We start from the raw sequence: 24,549 nt of genomic DNA on the forward strand, positions 1-24,549 counted from the left end.
ATAGCATGAAACACTCCTCAGCAATAAAAAAAGAACAGACTACTGATACATGTATCAACCTGGATGGGTCTCAAGGTCATTAAACAAAGTGGAAAAAATTGGAAAGTATCACATTCTCCATTACTTCATTTATATAAAATTCTCAAAATGACAAAATTATAGAGTAGGAAAACAAATTAGTATTTGGCAGGGTTGTGGACAGCTGTGACTATGAAGGGGTAGCTTTCTAGTGAAGGAATATTTCTGTATCTTGATTGCAGTTATGGTTGCACAAATCTACGCAAGTGAGAAAATAATATAGAACTGTACACACACATCCTACCAATGTCAATTTCCTGTTTCTTACCTTGTATTATAATTACATAAAATGTAATGATTGGGGTAAACTGGATGAAGAGTGTATGGTACAGTTTTTGCAACTTCTTGTGAGTCCCTTATTCTTTATAGTAAAAAGTTTAAAAGTAAACCATTTATAAAGCAAATAACTCAGAAAACAAGAGTGTGTGGAAGCTAAAACCCAGGGAGCAAGTAAATAAAATGTTTTATTATAATAGCTTATAACAATATGCCAGCTTTACGAAGAGAGAGATTTAAACGGGGAAGATTTGCATAGGTCAGTGACACACAATACCAAGGACATTTTTATCTGTAGGATTGAAACATGTGCTTAAAAAAATATTAGAGCCACAGATTAAAATGTCTCATCTTAAACCAGGCAACTGGCTATTGTGAATTGTTTGCAATTAACCACATAAACAACTTACATCTGCAAACAGTGAAAAAAATCAATCGCAAAGGGTCTTCAGGCCAGTTGTTCAAACTTTACCTAGTAAGTGGTGGGAATGGAGAAGTTTCACTCTGGATAAGACAGAACCTATTCCTGTGACTGTCATACAGTTAACTGTCATATACCTCTGTAGGGTTTCCTCAAGTTTGTTTCACTATAGAATATATTGGTTTCCAGCTGTGCTATGGAAAGAATATTTACATTAAATAAAATGTTTAGTGATAATTAGAAAGGAGCAAGTAGGGGGAAACTGCCTCTCTCTGCACTGTCCACAATGATAACCACTTGCCACATGAAGCTATTTAAATTAAAAATAATTAAAATTAAATTTAAAATTTAGTCCCTGGACACATTTCAAGTGCTCAGTGTGACTAGTGGCTACCCTACCAGAACAGCATAGATACAGAACTTTCCCATCATCACAAAAAGTTCTACTGGACAGTGTTGCTCTAGAGCATGAAAATCATGACATTTCCCAAGAATCATAGGTAGTGTTACAGCCCAAAGAGCTCTGACAGGAATTAGTATTCCGTTACCTGAGGTTTGCTTTTTTTTTTTTTTTTGCTGTGCGCGGGCCTCTCACTGTTGTGGCCTCTCCCATTGCGGAGCACAGGCTCCGGACGCACAGGCTCAGCGGCCATGGCTCACGGGCCCAGCCGCTCCGCGGGATGTGGGATCCTCCCAGACTGGGGCACGAACCCGTGTCCCCTGCATCGGCAGGCGGACTCCCAACCACTGCGCCACCAGGGAAGCCCCTGAGGTTTGCAGTTACACATAATTTCATCTTCAGCAATATTGAGCAGTATGTTGCAGTGGTTAAGTGCTAGGGCTTTGGGGTAGAATAGCAGTGGATTTTAATTTTAGCTCCAACTTTTGCCAAATCGTGTGACCTCAGGCATGCTACTTCGCTTCTCTGTGCCTGTATCCTCATTTTTTAAAAGGTGGAGACTGGAGGATAATGGTACCTCCCTCATAGGGTTGTTTTGAAGGATTAAATGAGATAAGCCCAATACCTGACACATGTGATCAGTAAACGTTAGTTATTCTAAAGGCCAGAAGGTGAACTTGGCTTGTTCTAGGACCTAAACTCTATAAGACCAGTAGTAAAGGGAATATGCAATTGTATGCACAGCAACGGAGTGAGTCCCTAACAGGGCCCCCCTTTGACTCTTCTTGATAAACAGTAACCACATTGTTCCTCCATACTTGAGGACAGTGACAAAAGGGAAGACACCTTTGAAAGCTTCCAAAGAGTCAAAGAATACCTTACCCTTGGCCTTAAGGGACTCAGAATTGAAAGTTAACCATCCTGTCATATCAAATAAAATAAAAGCACAACACACAGTCTATAAAGGAAGATTACCCAAACAAGTCACTCAGTAGGAGAGGCACTTGGAGTTGTTTTTCCAGCTGTTTCTGACAATCAAATCCAATTTCTTGATGTATTATTATGGCGAAATGTTACTATACCCAATCCTGTGTGAATACCACACAACAGGCCTACTGTACCTCTGTAATCAACTGGATAAATAGTTATTGAACACCTGCTAAATACAGGACACTTTCACACACCAGCCATCAGCAAACTACATCTGGCAGGCCAAATTAGATCCACTATGTGTTTTTCTTATGGTAAGGAAGGTAGGAATGATTTTTACATTTTTTAACTGTTGGAAGAACTGCCTTCAACCACTACTACCAAACACCGAATGGCCCTGGAAATTAGCTTTTGCTCCAGACTTGATAATGTTTCTTAATTAATTCAACTTAAAATTACAAGGCAAAACAGCACTTATATGTGAAATTTACACTGCAGGAAAGTCATTTCAACAGCTAACATTGTTTGAATCATAAGTAATGTCAACATGCTTTATATGCATCCCATGCTGTCACAGGTCAAAACAACAAAATCACAGTGAGATACCACTTTGCACTCACTAGAATGGCTATAATAAAAAAGACATTAACAAGTGTTGGTAAAGATGTGGAGAAATTCTAACCCTCCTACATTGCTGGTGGGAAGGGAAATGGTGCAGCCACTTTGGTAAAGTCTGGCAGTTCCTCACAAAGTTAAACATAGAGCTACCATATGGCCCAGCAATTCCCCTCCTAGATACGTGCTAAGAGAAATGAAAACACATGTCTGCACAGAAACGTGTACGTGAATGTTTATGACGGCATTATTCATAATAACCAAAAGGCAGAAACCAACGAACTCATGAACAGATAAGTGAAATATGGTATAGCCAAACAATGGAATATTACTCAGTCATTAAAATGAATGAAGTATTGATATAAACTAAAATTTGGATAAATTTCAAAAACCTTATACTAAGTGAAAGAAGCCAGACACAAAAGATTACATACTGTATGATTCTATTTATATAAAATCCCCCAAAATGAAAATCCATAGAGACAAAAAATAAATTAGTGGTTGCCTAGGCCTGGGAGTGGAAATGGGGAGAGAGTGAAAACAGGCATGAGGTTTCTTTCTGGGGTAATGGAAATGTTTCAAATAAGAGTGTGGTGATGGTAACACAATTCTAAAATACTAATAACATTAAATTGTACAATTTTTAAAAGTGTACAACACCAAAAGCATGACCCATAAAAGAAAAAAAACCAATAAATTAGATCTTGTCAAAACTTAAAACTTTTGCACTTCAAAAGACATCATTAAGAAAATGAAAAGACGAGCAACAGAGTGGGAGAAAATATCCACATATCATATCTACAGGGACTTGTATCCAGAATATATAAATAATTCTTACAACTCAATAATAAAAAGACAATAAAGATAATAACTCAATTTAAAAATGGAAAAGATGTATGAATGGTTAGTAAGTAAATGAAAGGGCGCTCATCATCATTAGTCACTAAGGACGTACAAATTATAACTACAATAAGATATAATTTCACATCCATTCAGAATGGCTATATCAAAAAGACAATAACAAATGTTGGCAAGGACGTGGAGAAACAGAAACCCTCATACATTACTAGTGACAATGCAAAACAGTACTGCCGCTTTGGAAAATAGTTTTATAGTTTCTTATAAAGTTAAAGATAAATTTGCCATATCATGCAGTCATTCCACCCTTAGGTTCCTACCAAAGAGAAACAAAAACACCTGTCCACACAAAGACTCGCACGCTAATGTCCTTAGCAGCATTATTCATAATAGCCAAAAACTGGAAACAACCTACATGTGTAGCGAGTAGACAGACAAAATGTTTTATAGCCACATAATGGAATACTATTTGGCAATAAAAATTAATGAAGGGGCTTCCCTGGTGGCGCAGTGGTTGAGAGTCCGTCTGCTAATGCAGGGGACACCGGTTCGTGCCCCGGTCCGGGAAGATCCCACATGCCGCGGAGCGGCTGGGCCCGTGAGCCATGGCCGCTGAGCCTGCACGTCCGGAGCCTGTGCTCCACAATGGGAGAGGCCACAACAGTGAGAGGCCCGCGTACCGCAAAAAAAAAAAAAAAATTAATGAAGTACTGGTACATGCTACAATATGGATGAACCTCAAAAAATATTATGCTAAGTGAAAGAAGCCAGGCACAAAAGACCACTTCTTATTTGATTTAATTTAGATGAAATGCCCAGAATAGGCAAATTTATAGAGACAAAGTAGATCAGTGGTTACCTGGGGCTGGGAGTGGGAACGAGGATTAACTGTAAATAAATGAGCATGAGGGATCTTTGGGGGGAAATGAAAATGTTCTGAAACTGATTATGATTATGGTTGCACCATTCAATAAAGTTACTAAAAATATTTAACTATACTTAAAATGGGTGAATTTTATGATATGAAAACTATATCCCAATAAAGCTGTTAAAAATAGGAAAGGAAGAGTAGGGGAAACTGGGTGAGGGGTACACAGGAATTCTGCATTATCTTTGCAACTTTTCCATAAATCTAAAGCTATTCTGAAATTTAAAATGTATTTAAATAAAAAATAACAAGAATATGTTTGTGGATTCATACCTATCTGTGTGAAAAGACATTTACAAAGATGAAATGGGTAAAATCTCATTACAGATCAGTATTAACAGATGAACATTTGAAATGATTTTGATGATAGGGAACACTGACTATTAGCCCCAAATAAACAAAATGTTATCCCCCCAAAAGAATTCCATTATTCTCATTAGTAGTCTCATATTACAAAAAAAAGCTCAATTATTATTACTATACCTTGAATTTCATCAATAAATATTTGTTGAAATTTGTTTTCTCCCTTGTCATATAAGTACCTACAAATTATCCTCGAGTTTGCCTTTTGGCCCCCAAAGCCTAAAATATTTACTATGTGGCTCTTTACGGAAAGGTTGCCAAGCTCTGTTCTACACCATAACAGGGTAAATATAAACATAGTCAGTTTCTTTCTTGAGTGTATTCTTATCGTTACCTGGTTTTGGTATGATGCCAGCCTGGATATGCCCTATAAAGGATAAGCCTTGCATCTCTTCTGCTATGGCACTATTTAGGAATCCTATAAATAGAAACACTATTAGCTTAATAGTTGTAGCAAAACTTCGATGTCACCGTTATTATCGTGATATTAAAGAGCCAACACCATGCCACAGTGTCAAGATGACCCTCATCAAGCTGTGATGTCACCACGCCATGGACTCCCCGAGATCTCTTAGATATCAAGTGGGTCCTATGGCATCACACCCTGCCTTTGGCATCACCCTGGCACATCACCTTACTACGGTGTCATATGCTATCACTGTTGTGGCAGAATTCTGCCCTAATGCCACTCCGTCGAAACGTAAGAATAATTAACCCCTAGTTCTTTCCATTCCTTTGGCGGCGGGGGAGGATGGCCACAGGCACTGGTTCGAGCTCAGGAGGTAGTACTCAGCTGCTACCGTTTTCCCTTCCGCTTACCACTGCAGGTCAGGGCCCCCGTGGGACAGGACTTTCTGGCTCCCATAACTCTCTTGCCATGACCCCGCACCCACTTCGCGTCACCGACTCAATGCCCCAACAGCGACCACCCACCCCGGTTCTACACGAAGCCGCTCCCCGTACCTGACTCCATTCTCCAGCTGTCATCCTGGGCCAATTCCACCGGCCACTTGACTACGGCGGCCGCAAGGGACCCCGGGACTCGTAGTTCCGCGCTGCTAACGGCAGAGACGGAGACAGCGGCAAAGGCTCCTCCCCGCCCGGAACTGCGCTCAAACTGCAACTCCCAGAGGCGCCCTGCGATGGGAAAAGAAGCAAAGGAACGAGCGCGATTGGTCACTGGGGGAGCTCTAATGCCTGTTTTGATTGGCAGTCGGAGCTGGCGACGTGAGGCGGTCTTTGGTCAGGCTTCACCGAGATCCTGGGAAAGCGAAATGGAGGGGTGTGTGTCTAACCTAATGGTCTGCAACCTGGCCTACAGCGGGAAGCTGGAGGAGTTGAAGGAGAGGATCCTGGCCGATAAATCCCTGGCCACTAGGACTGACCAGGTAAAGCAACGCTTGGGGCCTCTCCGCTGGCGGCGGCGGCGGCAGCGGCGGAGGCCAACGTGGCTGCCCGGCCCAGCCCAACCCATGGGGAGGCCGGTTCCGAGAGGGCCAGATCCCCGCCCCCGCCGCCCCATCCTTACCCCAGGGTCACCTCAGGACTCGGGACCGGGCGGCCGGAGCTAGCCCCACAAACCGCCAGTGTTGTTTTTTGGCCCAGTACTTAGTCGCTGTATTTTGGATATTTCTAGAACGTTTGCGCGTTTCTCAGAAATGCCCAATCTTTGAGACATCCGTGAGAAGGGAAGTTTTTGGTTTTTGGAAGTGGATTTGTTTGCTTTTATTAGTGACTATTCAACGGAACACGTGTAACTGAACGCCTCAGCTGGGAGCTGAGGATACTGTCGAATAGAAGGATCAGACGTTAATAAAATAATCCCAAATCATATGTCCGATTATAAATTGTGGTAAATACTCGGGAGAGAAGTTGACGTGGGGCTTTCAGAACATATGGAAGAACCTGATTTAATCTCGCTTAGAAAAGCCGAATGTTGTCGTAACTGAAGAGGCTTTGCAAAGGAGGGAAGATTGGCTGTATCTTGAAGGATGAGTGGGATTTCCCTGGGGGATGAAGGGGCGTTCTAGGCAAAGGCAGAACAAAAGTGAGTGGACCTTGGGAAGTGTTTCTTTCTGCCCTCCTGCTCAAAAGACCCTCATGCTTTCACCCTGAGTTTCTAGAAAGATTCACGGTGCCCTCAGTAAGCTAACATACATTTATAGATTGCCTCCTATTTGACAGGCACCGTGCTCAGCACTAGCAAGACAGTGTCACATAATTACAAATCTCCATTTTGTGTGTTTGGGAAGAGAATTAGAAGTTCAGAGACTTTTTTTCTGGAACTTTTCTTTATTGCTCAACCTGAAAATGCCTTTGTCTAGTTTACCTTCATTTTGCTCTGGTGATATTTAATACTTTAGATTTAATTTAACAATATTAAGATTTAATAATACTTCTAACCATTCTTCATCAAGTCAATGGCATGAAAAAGGGAGAAACTATTCAAGATCAAAAGACTTAAGAAACATAACAAACATTTGCAACTTATGTAGCTTGTATGGATCCTGATTGAAACAAACCAACTGCAAAAAGGCATTTGGGGGACAGTTGGGGAAATCTGGGTATTTGATGTTAAAAAGGAGTTAGTGTTAATTTTAATCAGTGTAATAGCTATGTAGTAAAGTATTTTTTAGATACTCAGATATTTAGGTATGAAAGGTCATAATTTTTAAGATTTGTTTTTAAAAATCTCATCAAGGAGAAAAACAGATGAGGCAAGTATGGAAAAATAGTTATAAGATGTAGGTGATAGGCATATGGATTATATTATGTTCCCTGTATTTTTATATGAGTTTGAAATTTTTGTAATAAAGTTTAAAGTACCATTTTCTTTTACATAGGGCTAAGAAATATAGCAGTCACTGCAAAAAAAATAAAAGAGAGAGATTCCCTTTGAGAAACATGACTAACTCCTAGCTTATTATTTTTTTAAAGTAATGTTGCTCTCTAATTCTGTGTGTGGTATGTTTTTTGTTTGTTTGTTTGTTTTTGCGGTACACGGGCCTCCCACTGTTGTGGCCTCTCCCGTTGCGGAGCACAGGCTCCGGACGCGCAGGGCCCAGCCGCTCCGCGGCATGTGGGATCTTCCCGGACCGGGGCACGAACCCGTGTCCCCTGCATCAGCAGGCGGACTCTCAACCACTGCACCACCAGGGAAGCCCTGGTATGTTTTTTAAATGGTTATAATCTCAACTAGTTTCATGAATATTTCTTTCCCACAAGATACATTTGTTCTTCCTAGAGCATCTAGAAAATTCAGAGCTGACGGGTTTGTGTCCCAACTTCACGATTTACTAGCTGTGCGACCTTAACAAGTTGCTCACCCTGAGGAGTCTGTAAAATGGGGATAATATCCACTGTATAGGATCATGGGGATTACAGGAGATGATGCACGTAAAACTCTTAGCACAGCGCCTGACATAAAAGTACGTACATAATGGAAATAGCCAAAGCTGTATTTCTGCCAAAGCACTGAAATCAGTTTTTTGCTCTATTGCTTTCATGGCTCTAGTCTGCCCAGAATTACCTACTTTCATCAATGTATTCTCCTCATGTTACTAAAACCTTGGTCTCTCTTATGTAAGTAATATGGTTTAAGGTTACCTACCTGAGGATCCAGTGCTCTCCATTTCTTGTTCCCAAACTGTAGGTTTGCTGGCTCCAATATTAATTTTTGTTTCTGCTTTCTTGCCTTAGTGCTTCTATTTTTCTTCAAGAATGTTGGTCTTATTGCTTCTCTGCTTCCCGTGTAGGACAGCAGAACTGCCTTGCATTGGGCATGCTCAGCCGGACATACAGAAATTGTTGAATTCTTGCTGCAACTTGGAGTGCCAGTGAATGATAAAGATGATGTGAGTACTAGGCAGAGTTGATAAATTCCCAGTTATCTTTAGACTCCAGACTGGTGTTTACTAGAGCCCGAGTATTAAGCTCACAAACAAATTTTAACCTTTATGACTAGGAAGTTACAGCATGGCCCCAGTGACCAAATACAGGACTGGTGGTTGCATTATTTCAGAATGTTCATTTTGCCACCCATAGCCTGTAATTTAAGGTAAACATGCAGATCAAGTCTTATTATGATGATCCCTAAGAGACTACAAATCCTTTTTATTATGTTAGAAATTGTTTTTGGTGAATATTGCCTGAATAATGAGGGCCTAGATATCTTTTTTTGTTATATAAAGATTTGGTGTAATGGTATTGGTTATATTAGGATAAGACTTGTGAAGAATAAGGATGGAAATGTTTTTGTAGGCAGATTCCTTTTCGAGGATGCTCAATGAAATAATATTGATAATGGCAAAAAAGTAAAAACAGTTTAATGGAGGAACAGTTGAATACAGCATATATATACACCTAATAAAATAATACGCAACCAGGGGATTCCCTGGGGGTCCACTGGTTGGGACTCCGCGCTTTTGCTGCTGAGGGCACACGTTCAATCCCTGGTCAGGGAACTAAGATCCCGCAAGCCGCCCGGCGTGGCCAAAAAAAAAAAATAATGATAATGATAATAATATGCAACCAATAAAGTGATGATTCCAAAGAATGACATAGAAAAATTTTCACAACGTAATGATAAGTGGACATTGTGGAAAATGCACCTCACGGAACTTGATATCCTATTGGGGTATCCTTGATCCCAATCTTAAAACACATTAGAATTAGACTTATGTATTATTTCCATGTTGTGGGATTATGGGTGCTTTTCTTTTCTTCTATATATCTGGTTTCTAAATATCCTGCAGTGCTTAATGAGGGAAAGAGAAAGAATATTATTTTTTTAAACCATTTACACACAGCTCTGTAAACCCTGCCTAAATGTTAGCATTAATCCCTGTGCCTTTTCTCCCTGGTTTTTGTTCTGCCCACTTCTTTTACAGGCAGGTTGGTCTCCTCTTCATATTGCTGCTTCCGCTGGCCGGGATGAGATTGTAAAAGCTCTTCTGGGAAAAGGTGCTCAAGTGAATGCTGTCAATCAAAATGGCTGTACTCCCCTACATTATGCAGCTTCCAAAAACAGGCATGAGGTAGGGTTCCATTCCTAGGCTACTTCTTTTGAGTTCTAAACCTGTACGCAAACACAAATAGATCCCTGCATTGTTTTCTTCTCCATCTTCCCAGATTGCTGTCATGTTACTGGAAGGCGGGGCTAATCCAGATGCTAAGGACCATTATGAGGCTACAGCAATGCACCGGGCAGCAGCCAAGGGTAACTTGAAGATGATTCATATTCTTCTGTACTACAAAGCTTCCACAAACATCCAAGACACTGAGGGTAACACTCCTCTGTAAGTGACAAGTAGCAGTCATTTGTATTCTACCTGACATCAGCCCTCTTGCACTAATTCTTACACATCATTTCTTTTTTTAGTCTGCTTATAAATGTAATACATGTTTATGGCAAAAAAATTTGAAAGTACACAAAAGTATAAAGATAAAAATTCAAAATGCCTATCATTTTGCCACCCAGAAATAACCACTGATAACATTTTAATGTATTTCCTCCTTGTCTTTTATATGCAAATGTACATACTTTACATATGCTTTTTTAATTGTAAAATTGGGACGATACTGTGTATATAGTTTTATATCTTGTTCTTTTCACCTCATAGTATATTGTGAGCATTTTCCAATGTGAATAAATATTTCTAAACCGTTTTTGAATGGCTATCCACAACGCCATTTTATGGATAAGGCATAATTTAATGATTCCTCTATTACTGTATATTTAAGCTTTTTTGAGTTTTCCATTATTATAAATAATGCTACATTGACCAACTTTATACAAAAATCATTGGCCATACTGCTGATTATTATCTTAGTATAGAAGTTAGAAGTAGAATTGCTGGGTCAACAGATACACATAGTTTAAGACAATTGCTGTATATTCCGAGATTGCTTCCAGAGGAGTTGTATCATTGTACCCTCCCAATAGCAGTGTGAGAGTGCCTATTACCCCCTCACCAACACCAAAAATATCCTTGTCTTATAGGAAAAATGGTATTTCAGAGTTGTAATTTACATTTTTTATTATCAATGAAGCTAAACATTTTTTAATGGCTATGACTATATTCCTTCTCTAAATTATAACATTTTGTGTCCCTTTCTCTGTTTCCTTTTGGAGAATTAATTTATTTTTACTGATTTTTTTATGTACCCTTGACTTGACATAGTACAAATATTAACCTTCTGCCATGTTGAAAATATTTTTCCCAGTTTGTCTTTTCATTTTGTTTATGATTCTTTTGAAATAACCGAAGATTTCAACTCTATACAGTCAAACCTATTAATCTTCCCTCATAACTAGAAAGTGCTTCCTCACCCTGAAATTAGTTAACTATTCACCTGTATTTTATTATATATTTTTTAAAAACATTGCATTGGTTTGGTTTGGTTATTGTTTTTCATTTAACTCAAATCCATCTGGAATTGATTTATGCTTGACCTGAAGCTGTCCTCTACCTTGATATTTTTTCTACAGTACTTGGCCACTATTCTTCCTTATCGAATGGTGACTTTTTTGAACCAGAAATTCTGTGAGTCTTCTTTTTAGTCCAAAGTAGGATTCAATTTTTTTTTAAGTATTGTTTTCTTAACTCTTAGTTTTACAATTTTTTTTCTGTAGTTCTGAGCGACTCTGTCTAGAAAAACATGCATATTCTATCCCTTTTCTCCAAATAAGAAAGGCAGGGTGGCCTGGAGGAAATTTAGGAGTCAGGCAGTATCGGGTCCTGAGCAGAGCCTACGATTAAGGAATAGCTACATGCTGTTTACCCAATCCAAACTCAGCCACTTAAACAACTATATTAAATACTTGTATTAAGTAACTCAGAGAAGTTACTTAACTTTCCTGAGTCTAATTTCCTTATCTGTAATGTGAGGATAACAATTCCTTCCTCACTAGATTGTTGTGAAGGTTAAATAAAATAACATGTTAGGGTCTAATACCCTACCTGGTAAACCGTTAAGTGCCTGACAAGGTTTCCCCCTCACTTACTGCTCAGCCATGTCATCATAGGCAAAGACTAACCTCTGTCACAATTTCAACTGTAAAATGGTGATAATAGTACCTTGCTAACTTACAAGGTGTCTGTAACAATCAGATAATATAAAATTTTTTAAACTGCTTTTCCAAAATTTAAACCACACAATTGCTGTTAGCAGGTTGTGTATGGAGGTTTTTCTAAGTTCTAGCCTGGAATTATTGCATGTGTTTGGTGTAAACCACTAATCTTCATAAAATAAGGACGTTATTCCTTAGGCCGGCATTTACATCACTTCTGTTGTAGTAGGACCAGAATTGTGATTTATGATCTGGTATTATAAGACTATTCCAATGAATTTTAACTTATAAACAGTCTTCCCCATGAAAATCAGTTTTCCTTTCCAGATTAAGTAACTTTCCGATATTACACTACCTAATAATATGCAGTTTAGACTACCTGTCAGGAAATCCTAACCTTTACATAGAATTGCAAATGATTAATCCATCTTTGTGGGCCTTGATTTCAGACACTTAGCCTGTGATGAGGAGAGAGTGGAAGTAGCAAAACTGCTGGTGTCCCACGGAGCAAGTATTTACATTGAGAATAAAGAAGAAAAGACACCCCTGCAAGTGGCCAAAGGTGGTCTGGGTTTAATACTCAAGAGAATGGTGGAAAGTTAAGCAGCTTGGATTTACTCTTACTTTGTATGTTTTGTGGTTGTCCCCTACTGTCCTAGAAACTAATGTACTTGTGCACAAGATGTCATCTATGAATTATGAAGTTGTTTCATCTTCCAAGTATTATAAACATGTTGACTATTGTTCCTGCTGAGGTATTTTTTTCTTAGCTTACAACTTGCTTTCCAGGCATTGAATAACAATAATAATAATTGAGATTGTTCTATTGTTGTATATTATTCTGTATTGAATCTTGGTTAACTTTGAGTCAGTGATTCTGTGGCTGTTGTGAGTCTTCAGCACCCTGCCATGCACCCTTTATCCCCCTCTGAGGCAGAACAACCCCAATAGCACCAGGCCAATTGTTTTGCCAAATGTTTCTAGGTGGATTCTAGAATGTTCTTCCATACAGTTGAAACACATCGTAACTCGTTTTTCAAGCCCACTCAGAGGCCTATGCCAAATATTTCTGTTTTTTCCAACAGTATGGTTTAATTTGTTTTTGTTATAGGAGGAATACTTACATATTGTGAGGATGAAATTTTCAGTTCAGAGGGCAGGCACGCTATCCAAGTTTGGCATTCATAAACACTAAAATAATGAAAAATAATAGCCTGTGTACCAATGTATCTTTTTAATGATGAGCTATTTCCCTCCAAAATAAAGTGTATTGTTTTACACAGGCCTCTCACTGTTGTGACCTCTCCCGTTGCGGAGCACAGGCTCCGGACGCGCAGGCTCAGCGGCCGTGGCACACGGGCCCAGCTGCTTCGCAGCATGTGGGATCTTCCCGGACCGGGGCACGAACCCGTGTCCCCTGCATCGGCAGGCAGACTCAACCACTGCGCCACCAGGGAAGCCCAAGTTTATTGTTTTTATAAAGGAAGTTTTAAAGTACCTATATTAAGTCATCCTGTATTGAAAAGAATGTCAAGCTTGTTATGATGTGTAACAAAAATGTGTTTTTATTTGTATTTCAGAAACTAAAAAAATAAAATGTTGAGAGAATCTCCCAATTCTTTTTGCAAATCAGACACCCACTTAAGCCTTTAAATCCTTTATAAAGACAATTTCTTTATAAAGACAATTTCTGGGTAGCTCTGAAGTCAATAAAATCAGTGAAGCTTGACCTGCAGCTAAAATCTTTAAAAATAGTAATCTTCTGAATTGCTAATTAAATGTGGAGCAAAAGAAAATTAATAAGTGTAAACTTGATCTCAATTTAGGGAAACATTTTAAATGATTACTAGTCATAAAATCTAATGAACTGCAGGTGACTCTTCAAATTATTTTTTAATTTGAACTTTATGCTGCAAATATTGCTTGAAATAAGTAATCCAAGTGAGTCCACAAACTTCAATTAATTTGGGGTCAGAGACTTAATGACCAGTATCTAAAATGAGTTTTGTAAACGCAAACCGTGTTGTTGATATTCAGACCCTTTTACATAAGTATTTTGAGTGCTGAGCTTTACGATTATTAATCAGGGAAGCATATTCTTATGGAACTAAACTTTGTTTATTGAATGCCAGGGATAGAACTAATGACAGGGGAAATAATTTGTTTCTAATGCTTTTTAGCATGATCAAAGAGTAAAGTTATATCTAATAGGGCCTGTTAGGGCTGAAGGTATTCATAAGTACTGAGTTTTATTGTCTGAGGTAATAGGCTTTGTGAATGCAAAAGAAAATTCATCTTAGTTCTTTATAATACAGATGGAACCAGGCCTCAGGTAATTTGTAGGCTGTTGGCATTTTAAGTGAAGTGGCTTAACATTTCAATCATTGATTTGTGTAAACTAAGGATATTGATGGCCTCGGATATTGATCAGATTGTTACCTGTTCCCTGTAGGAAACCCAATAGAGATGAAGCTGATTCAAGTTCAGCAGGTTTTACAGTTACTTTCAAGATGAACTCAGGAAAGATGACAATTTTAATTGTAGAGCTTAACTGAGAATATAAGATGGAAGAAACAGGTAAATAGAAGAGTGGAAAAAATTACATTCTCAACTATCTATTGGAGGGAATCCACAGTTTCAGTGAGGTTCTATGAGTGAGATTCAAGATAATTCTGCATTTTACTTTGTAATCTTTGACTTAACAGCTTAACTGTATGACCCCAGTGTTTTGATTTCCCAATTTAACTATACCAACTACACTGAGTTCATTACATGGCAGCGTCTTCTACTTTCTGTTGCCATATCCTTTTATACTATCAAACCCCCAAAACCTTCTGTTAGCAAGTTTGATATAGTGTGGGAGCTTTCCTTTGGGTGTATGACTCTAGCTTCACAGTTCTATTGACTGCCTAAAATTGAATGCAGAAATTTTTATGTTCATTTTTCTGGGAAGAGGGTTCAGTAACTTTCATCAGATTCTCAAAGGGATCTGTGACTTCCCAAAAGGTTAAGGATCCCTGGTTGAGAGAAAAAAGAATGCTGAATCAATTATCAGTAGACCTGGGTTCTACAAAAGTAGAGTACCACACTTTATAAATGTTTATATCCATTCTCCATTGCAGGCATTAAGACGATAGAAATCATCTCCATTTTACAGATGAGCAGACACTGAGAACTAGCACTACAGCCAACACTAAAATCTAGCTTTCCTGGATCCTGATCCATTTTCTTTCTGCCTCTACTCAAAAACAATGGGCCAAATGGAAGGTACTGTGGTATTTTGATAATAACCCATTAGTTGTAACACCCCACCGACCAAACCCTGTGCTTTTTTTTAAATTCGTGGGTTTGGGGGATTTTTTGTTTGTTTGTTTTCTGGTTTCCCAGAACCTTCATTATCATCTCCGAGTTTTTTGTTTTTAGACCAAAGCTTCAAAGACAAGTGGGATTGAGTCTTCATTGATTGGTTTGAACATTTTATGAGACCCTCTAACCTGTTTTACAGGTTAAAGGTTGTAAAACCACCTTTTATTACTAAAACTTGGGTTTGTTTCATTGAAATTAGTAGTTTGGTGCAGTTGAAGGAGCATTACACTGGGAATCAGAGAACTTGGGATCTAGTATTGACTTTGTAAAATCTTAGGCAGATCATTTTACCTCACTTCACTCAGGGATTCTCCTCTGGAGATTGGGTGGGGTTCTATAGGAATGACCCAGCTTTTTAAACTACACTTACCCCTTCCTGTCTCCCCCACCAAGAATATAATTCTGCATCATCTCCCACTTCCACCCCATCATTGTCAGGAGTGGGCCATTGTGTGCGTTACTACCCTCAGGTGCACTGAGATTGAAAAAGTTCAAGTACTATTGATCTCAAAGCTCCTTTCTAGTTCTTCTTACTGAAAGTTCATCAAACCTGAGTTACAGGCCAGTGTAAAAGCTGCAAATATTAACTTCTCAGCATACAATATTGCGGGGAAAGTTCACTTGGTACTCTAAAGGACATGGGAGATCTCAAATGCATAATTTCTTGGTTGTTGCTCAAGAATTACTATGTTTTACTCCTTTTTTTTTTATCATAGATCACTATTATTTGGAGGCCCTCCACAGTGCTGTACAAATTCCAGCCTTCCCTTCAGTCAGCACACTACTGTTGATAATGACGTGCAAGAACTTGTCATAGTTAGAAAAGCTGTATATTACATGAAGACAAGAGCTAGCTCTGATTCTGCTCACCATTGTATCATCAGCCACAGTATCTGGTCCATAGTACCCATTCAGTAAGTGTCCAGTGGGTGACTGAATACACAGATGAATTTGGGGAGAATAAGGACCGACAGACAGCCCAAAAGCTGTTCCATTGACTTTAGCATATCCTAGTTGCTAAATGCTGAAACAAAGAGGTGACAGAAGTTCCTGGAAGTCTTTTTGGGTGGTGAGAAGTGAATGGTTAAGAAGCCAAGGCTGGTTTCGAATTTCGTTGGGACTACCTGTAAGGTCAGATCTTAACAAACGGCACCACGAAACAGAGGAAAGCTTCAAGTGAGCTCTTATTAGGGAGCGCTCCCGGGCGAGGTTCACTGGTCCGAGAGAAAGGGGGCCAGAGAAGTCGCGCCCGCGCGAGGGTTGGGCAAGATTTTATAGGGGAAGAAGGGAAAGGGGTGTGGTGAATCTGGGAGGGCACAGGGTATTCCTTATTTGGTGGTCTTTTCGGGTATCCTGGGGGACCGTTAGTCCCGCCCCTCGAAAGGCGGGAAGGCTGGGCTGGTTTCAAAGTCCCCAGGTCAGTTCCTGGAACTGGGTGGTCCGGAGAATTTCGTTCTGATGCAACCTGTGAATCTGATTGTGTTCCCCTGCCTCGGGCCAGTTGGCCTTACATCCCGACATCTTTGGTGTAATGGGGCGGCGTTCTGATCTCTGGCTACTTCATGCTGAATGGGGGCGTCGAAAGGGGAGTCGGGCGACCAGAGGTCCGAGGCTTAGGGGAGACCAGTGGGGGGGTTCTGTAGGAAGCAAGGTGTTAAGGACCGAGGAGCATTTGGTTTGTGGCCACCCGAGAGACTTCCTCCATGCGCCTGCGAAGGAACCTAAGAAAACAGGGAGCAAACATGAGCAAGATACAGATGAGAATTAAGGGGCCTAAGATTGGTGTTAGCCAGGTATAGAGGGTGGATCGCCACCAATCGGGAATTGGGGAGGCGAGGCGGACTGTTGGTGTTTGCGTTGGAGTTCTTCTCTTAAGCGATGGAGGGCTTTTACGTTGTCTTCGACGAGTCCTGTTTCATTGATGTAATAGCAGCATTCCTCCTGTAGGAAGAGGCAGGTACCTCCTTTGTCGGCCGTCAGGAGATCCAGGGCTCGTCGATTCTGGAGAGCGACTTGGGCTATGGAGGTGATTTGGCGCTGGAGAGAGGAGATGGAGCTGGCGGAGGCTTCAATGGCTAGCTGGAGTTTATATTCTAAGTCGCGGGATGTTGAAACACTATGTGTTAGGGAGGTGTGGGAAGTAGAATTGAAGGGCTGGTCGAGCGGGACAGCAGCCAAGGGCGGCCGGCCAGGCGAGGCACATAGAAAGCAGTCAGAGATGTTACCTGTTCCTGTGTGGTTGAGTATCTGTACTGCTTGACGGACGAGGGTCAACCAAGAAAAAGGATCCTCTTTGTGTTCGGGGTGAGGTAGTTGGTGTCTTAGGGCTTGTTCTGTTCCCTGGATGGCAGTGGCTTGTTCGCTCAACTGTTGGATAACTTTGGGAATCAAACTGATATATGAGCGAAAGACCCTGATAGAGCCCACGGGGTAGGCATCAGTTGCCCATCGGTAGGTTTTTCCTTGTACCCCTTTTACCCATCTTGTGTCCCAGGGATCTTTGATGTTGATGAATAATTGACCCTTGCCATTTCTGGTGAGCAGGTGGGATTGTCGGAGCGAGCTCCTGGTATCTAGTTTTGCCACATGGATGTTACATGAGTGATAGGGGCACCCCCCATAGGTCTCATTCCACCATTGACAGTAGTCTCGGGTCTGATCGTAAGTGAAGCAGACAGCGGGGGTGGACCATCCCAAGGGAACACCTTCTATGTTAAGAGATGGGGATCTGGACTGTTACCAAGGCCTGGCACCCATCTGGTTGGCAGTCTCCCGTGCCCAGGACTCGGGTGTGGGTCCGACCTTTAGCTTGCCATGTCCCGTGGACATGGAAGCGCCATAGGGACATCTGGTGAGTCCTGGGTGGCAGGAGGAGCAGCAGGAGGAGAGACAGGGTGACGGACAAGCCGTAGTCTCGTGGGACCCAGCGGTAGGGCTGTCCAAGTCTCTGGAGTTGGGGCCATTTTAAGGCGGGAAACATGGTACCAGGAAGGGTGTCCCAAGAGTTTAGCTGCCGTGGGAGTGGTGAGGATCACCGTACGGGGGCCTGTCCACCGTGGTTTGAGAGATTGAGGGTGTAATTCTTTGAGGAGGACGCTATCGCCGGGTCGTAGAGGGAGAGAGGAAGTTTCAGAGACAGTCACTGTCGGTAGATGACGGTCAGCGTGTTCGCGGAGAAGATGGCGAAGCAGGGAGAGGTAGGGAAGGTAGGAGGCTAGGGGTGGACTCTGGGTTGGTAGGTTGTGAAGGAGGAAAGGGCGGCCGTAAAGTAGTTCAAATGGACTGAGGCCAGTAGGAGTCCGAGGTGAGGCTCGGATTCGGGTAAGGGCTAGAGGAAGCAGGTCGGGCCATGAGACACGGACCTCAAGGGACAGTTTGGTGAGGTGGTCTTTTAAGATCCCCTTGGCGCGTTCAACCTTACCAGATGATTGGGGGTGGTAGGGGATGTGGAGTTTCCAGGTGATCTGGAGAGCCTGTGATACCTGTTGAACCACCTGAGAGACAAAGACGGGTCCGTTATCTGACTGAATGGAGACCGGCAGACCAAATTGGGGGATGATGTGTTGAAGCAGGATGGTGGCGACTGTGTCTGCCGTTTCTCGAATTGTTGGATAGGCCTCGATCCAACCTGAAAGGGTGTCAATGAGAGTGAGCAGATATCGGAAGCGTTTGCAGCGGGGCATATGGGTAAAGTCGATCTGCCAGTCTTCACCAGGCTGATGTCCACGCACCTGGTGTGCAGGAATTCGGGGCCGTAGGCCTCCTTGTGGGGAGACGGATGCACAGGTTTGGCAGGCCATGTGAGTCTTTGAGATGGCCTCTCTAAGTCCTGGCAGATGAAAGAGGGGGTCCAAAACACGGAACATTGCTTTTGGACCAATGTGTAAGGATTTATGGATGTCTGATAGGAGGCTGGCTGCTTGGGCCAGAGGTAGGGCAATTTTGTTGTCTATAAAAATCCATCCTTTGTTGTCTTTGTGTCCCCCTTTTGATAGTAAGGGAGCTTCCTCGTGCGGGGTATATGTGGGTTGGGTAGGACTGGTGAAAAATAGGAGTGGAGCTGGAGGATCCCCTTTTGTAAGCTCTCGGGCCACGGAATCGGCCTTCGAGTTACCTTGTGCTATTGGGTTGGATGGGAGTTGATGACCCCTGCAATGGATAATTGCTACTTCTTTAGGAAGCTGGAGGGCCTCCAGTTTTGCAATGAGGGAAGCGTTGACCACTGGGGATCCCTTAGTGGTCAGAAATCCGCGTTCCCTCCGTAGTGCTGAGTGGCTGTGTGCAATGAGAAAGGCATATTTAGAGTCTGTGTAGACGTTAACCCTTTGGTCTTTGGAAAGATTAAGGGCTCGTGTAAGTGCGATTAGTTCAGCCTTTTGGGAGGTCGTTCCTTCTGGGAGGCTGTTAACCTCGATAATAGTTGAGATAGTTACCACCGCGTAGGCTGCCCGTCAGCGCCCGTCAGGACCGAGTATCGAACTACCGTCGACAAAGAGATTGCGGTCCGGATTTGAAAGAGGGGTGTCAAAGAGTCCCTCTCTTGGTGGTTTGAAGGCTTCTATGACATGAGGGCAGGAATGGGATGGAAAACCCCCAGTGCCAGAGATAGGCAGGAGGGAAGCCGGGTTCAGGCGAGGGGAGAGATCAAGAGAAACAGCTGGGTTTTCAATGAATAGTAGATGGAACTCCTGGATGCGGGAGGGGCCCAGGAGGGAGAGAGACTTGTGGCCTAGGAGGTCAACCAGCCGGTGGGAGGAAAACACGGTTAGTGGGTGGGCCAGAGTCAGTGTGAGTGTTTGTTTGGTCAGTTCGGCTGCCGCTGCTAGGGCCCGAAGGCATGGTTGCCATCCCCAAATGGTTGGGTCTAGCTGTTTGGAGAGGTAAGCCACGGGGCGGTAGGAAGGCCCTACAGGATGGGCAAGGAGTCCAGTGGCTATTCCAGCCCGTTCATCCACAAAAAGGTGAAAAGGTCGGTTTGGGTTGGGCAGAGAAAGGGGAGGAGAAGATATCAGAGCGTTATGGAGGGTGAGAAAGGCCTGTCGAACCGCGGCGGAAGGAGAGGTGAAGGGTCCTTGAGGGGGTTCTTTAGCGGCTAGATATAAGGGTTTAGCGAGGAGAGCAAAGTTAGGGATCCAGTGTCAGAAAAATCCTATAAGGCCCAAAAAGGAGAGAATTTGTTCCGCTGTTTCTGGAGGCTGGAGTTCACGGATAATCCGGGTGTGGTCGGCTGTTAGACCTTTTGTGGTAGGGGTAAGGTGGAGCCCCAGGTAGGTTACAGAAGATACAGATAACTGAGCCTTGGCTGGGGAGACCCGATAACCGCGAGAGCCAAGGTAATTGAGGAGATCTGCAGTGTGTTGTCTTGAGAGGCTGAGAGACGGGCTACAAAGGAGGAGGTCATCTACATATTGAAGGAGTGTGCTGGGGGTAAGGGAGCAGGAAGTGAGGTCCCGTGCCAGCGCCTGACCGAAGAGGTGAGGACTGTCGTGGAAGCCCTCGGGAAGAACTGTCCAGGTGAGCTGACTGGAAGTATGAGTATCCGGCTCCGTCCAGGTAAAGGCGAAGAGGAAATAGGAGTCGGGATGTAGGGGGATAGTGAAAAAGGCATCTTTGAGATCCAGAACCGTAAAGTGGGTTGTGGATGGGGGGATATGGGAGAGCAAGGTGTATGGGTTTGGTACTACTGGGTGGAGGGGAACTATGGCCTCATTGATTATTCGGAGGTCCTGGACCAGGCGATAATCCCCAGAGGCCTTGCGGACAGGCAGGATGGGGGTGTTGCAGGGAGAGTCAGTGGGGATAAGGAGTCCCTGGTTTAGGAGTCTGGTGATAATAGGTTGTAGGCCCCTAAGGTGAGTCTCAGAGATGGGAAATTGGGGCCTTGATGGAAATTTGGAGGGGTCCTTTAGGCGGATGAGAACGGGGGAATGGTGTGTTGCTATTATGGGCTTAGAAGTATCCCAGACTCGGGGATTGATTGGATTCGGTGTGATTGGAAGAGGGGGATAAGAGGGGGAGGGTTCTAGAGACAGGCCGAGAAGAGGAAGCAGGAGTTGGGAGGAGGGGACCTTAGGGTCAAGTCTGACCAGCTGGAGGGAGGCCACTAAGTGGAAAAGGACATCTCGGCCTAGCAAGGGAACTGGGCAGGATGGTATGACTAAGAAGGAATGAGTAAAAGGGAGTCCTTCGATATGACATGGGAGTGGACCGGTCTGGAGTGGGAAGGATGGTTTGCCATCAATACCCATGACCGAGATCTGGGAAGGAGAAACTGGCCCGGAATAAGTAGGCAGGACCGAATAGGTAGCCCCCGTGTCCACCAGAAATGAGATGGACTTACCCGCTCCCTGTAGCGTTACCCTGGGCTCGGCGAGGGTGATGGGGGTCTTCGAGTCCGGGCGCCGTCAGTCGTCAGCCGATCCCAGCAGTTCGAGTGGCAATGCCGCAGGGTCGGCCTGCCCCCCGCGTGGAGCCGCTGAGGGAGGGCCAGTCGTAGGGCAGTCACTCTTCCAGTGGCCCGTGAGCCCGCAGCTGGGACAGGGCTTAGAAGGAGGTCGGGGATTGGGACAGTGGCGAGCCCAGTGGCCTTCTTTTCCACATTTGAAGCAGGCCCCCGGCGGGGTTGCCTTTTGCGGACCCCGTGGATGCTGTGATCCATGGGAGATGGCCGGCCTTAGGGCGGCTACAAGAGCTTGGGTTTGGAGGGCCACCTTCTGGTGCATCCGAGCCTGTCGGCTGGATTCTGCCAAATCCTCAGGGCCATTGTAGACTTTAAAGGCCATCTTTACCAGATCTCGAATAGGGGTTTGAGGGCCGTCTTCTGCCCGTTTTAATTTCTTTCGGATGTCCGGGGCTGATTGGGTGATAAAATGGGTGGCTAGGACCGCTGCCCCTGCCGGGGTGTCGGGGTCCAGCCGGGCATAGAGAGTTAAGGCCTCCGTAAGGCGATTGAGAAAGGTAGCTGGATTTTCGTTAGGTTCTTGGGTTCTCTCTTTTAGTTTTTCAAAATTGACTACCTTATGAGCGGCGGCCTGCATGCCAGCCAGGAGGCATTGGATCATGAGGTCGCGTTACGGTGGCCATCTTGGCAATCCTGATAAGTCCAGCCTGGATCGGTGCCAGGCACGGCAGTCGCTCCGACAGGCATGGAGTTGTCGGTAAGGTGAACCTGATCTGCATGGTTTCGGGCAGCAGTTTGAATTCTTTCCCTCTCGTCAGGGGTCAGAGTAGAAGATAGGATCACAAAGATATCGTGCCAGGTTAGATCGTAAGCTTGAGAGAGAGAGCGAAATTCTTTGATGTAGCGGGAAGAGTCGGCAGAAAAGGAGCCTAATCGCTTTTCTATTTGAGAGAGATCTTGGAGAGAAAAGGGAACATGAACTCTAACTAATCCTTGCGCTCCTGCTACCTCCCTCAGAGGGCAGAGGAGGTTTGAATCTTGGGAGTCGTGAGAGCGTGTATGTGCACGAATTGGCGAAGCAAGGGGCGTGGGAGGAGAAACCGTCGAGGGAGGCGGGGGACCGGTTGGAGGGGACGGAGAGGGTTCGGGAGGAGGAGGGACCGCCTCAGGGTAGGGTGGAGGTTGGAGAGGAGCTCTGGAGGGGGGAGAGGCGAGAGATTCGGATGGGTCGGCTAGTGGAGAGGGGTCATCGTCAAAGGAAATTAAGGGCTTGAATGTAGGAGATGTCTGTTTGGCAAGAAGGATCTGGGAAGTGGAACAATCGACGCAGAGGGAAGGGCGGGAGCGCAAATACCAGAAGGCCTGAACATAGGGGACCTCGGACCATTTGCCCGTCCTGCGGCAGTAATTATCTAGATCACGGAGGATGTTAAAATCGAAAGTCCCTTCAGGAGGCCATTTGGATTGATTGTCTAGAGGATATTGTGGCCAGGCCACAGTGGAATAGAAAATAAGCCGTCGGCGACGGAGATCTTGGGAGAAACTGAGGGCTGTAAAATTGGCTAGGAGACACCCCAGGGGCGTCTTAGGATCTGGTTTCGATTGTGAGGTTCCCATGACCCCCAGTCTGTCCCTGAGTGAATGGAGAGGGAGAGAGGCGTCCCTGGTCTCAGTCTCCAATTCACGGCAGGTCGGAGGGCGGTCAGGCGATTGGGACGTCTCCGCAATCACCCGAGGCCCGGCGGGTCGGAGAGCGGTCAGGCGATTGGGACGTCTCCACAGTTGCCCGAGGCCCGGAGAGAGGACGGAGGGATCCCTGACGCGGCCGTGATTAAGGACAGGGAGTCCGGTGGGCAGGGACTCTGAGGGTCGGAGGGAACAAGAGAGGGGGGCTTACCCCGTGTTCTGCCGGATCGTGTGGATGAGTAGAGGTTCCCTGGTTGTCTCCTGGGGGAGGGGAGGAGCGGCCCGCGCGGTAACCCGCGGGGCTTGGTACCCCTCCCGGGTTTCGGCACCAAATGTAAGGTCGGATCTTAACAAACGGCACCTTTCTCCAAAGAAGATATACAGAGTGCCAACAAACACATGAAAGAATGCTCAACATCACTAATCATTAGAGAAATGCAAATCAAAACTACAATGAGATATCATCTCACACCAGTCAGAATGGCCATCATCAAAAAATCTAGAAACAATAAATGCTGGAGAGGGTATGGAGAAAAGGGAACCCTCTTACACTGTTGGTGGGAATGTAAATTGATACAGCCACTGTGGAGAACAGTATGGAGGTTCCTTAAAAAACTGCAAATAGAACTACCATATGACCCAGCAATCCCACTACTGGGCATATACCCTGAGAAAACCATAATTCAAAAAGAGTCATGTACCAAAATGTTCATTGCAGCTCTATTTACAATAGCCCAGAGATGGAAACAACCTAAGTGTCCATCATCGGATGAATGGATAAAGAAGATGTGGCACATCTGGAATATTACTCAGCCATAAAAAGAAACGAAATTGAGCTATTTGTAATGAGCTGGATAGACCTAGAGTCTGTCGTACAGAGTGAAGTAAGTCAGAAAGAGAGAGCCAAATACCGTATGCTAACACATATATATGGAATTTAAGAAAAAAAAAATGTCATGAAAAACCTAGGGGTGAAACAGGAATAAAGACACAGATGTACTGGAGAATGGACTTGAGGCTATGGGGAGGGCGAAGGGTAAACGGTGACAAAGCGAGAGAGAGGCATGGACATATATACACTACCAAATGTAAGGTAGATAGCTAGTGGGAAGCAGCCGCATAGCACAGGGAGATCAGCTCGGTGCTTTGTGACCAC

General features: G+C 43.8%; 2 protein-coding genes across 6 annotated transcripts in view; one reads left to right on the forward strand and one right to left on the reverse strand.

Annotated features, from left to right (window-relative positions):
- ATG4A (autophagy related 4A cysteine peptidase) overlaps window positions 1-5,939 on the reverse strand; it is a 64,242-nt gene extending 58,303 nt beyond the window's left edge. For 2 of the 4 annotated variants that reach the window (XM_060291915.2, XM_030835778.3), the window contains exon 1: window positions 5,833-5,939. In XM_060291915.2, the coding sequence (XP_060147898.1) occupies window positions 5,833-5,842 (10 nt within the window). In that variant the 5' untranslated portion in view covers window positions 5,843-5,939. Of the gene's footprint in view, window positions 1-5,203; window positions 5,288-5,832 lie in introns of all 4 variants that reach the window. The other 2 variants (XM_070044648.1, XM_060291916.2) reach the window with 2 other exon arrangements.
- Window positions 5,940-6,072: 133 nt separating this feature from the next.
- Window positions 6,073-24,549, forward strand: PSMD10 (proteasome 26S subunit, non-ATPase 10). 2 transcript variants are annotated; one of them, XM_030835781.3, is made up of 7 exons: window positions 6,073-6,257; window positions 8,625-8,723; window positions 9,759-9,905; window positions 10,000-10,166; window positions 12,391-14,518; window positions 15,064-15,208; window positions 16,024-24,549. In XM_030835781.3, exons 1-5 carry the CDS (start codon window positions 6,144-6,146, stop codon window positions 12,542-12,544), a joined length of 681 nt encoding a protein of 226 aa, XP_030691641.1. In that variant the 5' UTR covers window positions 6,073-6,143; the 3' UTR covers window positions 12,545-14,518; window positions 15,064-15,208; window positions 16,024-24,549. The 2 variants fall into 2 exon arrangements, with proteins under 2 accessions (XP_030691641.1, XP_030691642.1); XM_030835782.2 differs by lacking the exons at window positions 15,064-15,208; window positions 16,024-24,549 and having other exon boundaries at window positions 10,000-10,087; window positions 12,391-12,525.

Source organism: Globicephala melas, chromosome X (genome assembly GCF_963455315.2).
Source record: "Globicephala melas chromosome X, mGloMel1.2, whole genome shotgun sequence".
Classification (NCBI taxonomy): Eukaryota; Metazoa; Chordata; class Mammalia; order Artiodactyla; family Delphinidae; genus Globicephala; species Globicephala melas.

Bases quoted from the DNA above. Each gene is read 5' to 3' on its own strand.
- PSMD10 (XM_030835781.3), top strand. From the start codon at position 6,144: ATGGAGGGGTGTGTGTCTAACCTAATGGTCTGCAACCTGGCCTACAGC. The intron at 8,724-9,758 runs GTGAGTACTAGG...CTTCTTTTACAG, and splicing joins CAGTGAATGATAAAGATGAT to GCAGGTTGGTCTCCTCTTCA. The intron at 9,906-9,999 runs GTAGGGTTCCAT...CCATCTTCCCAG, and splicing joins CTTCCAAAAACAGGCATGAG to ATTGCTGTCATGTTACTGGA.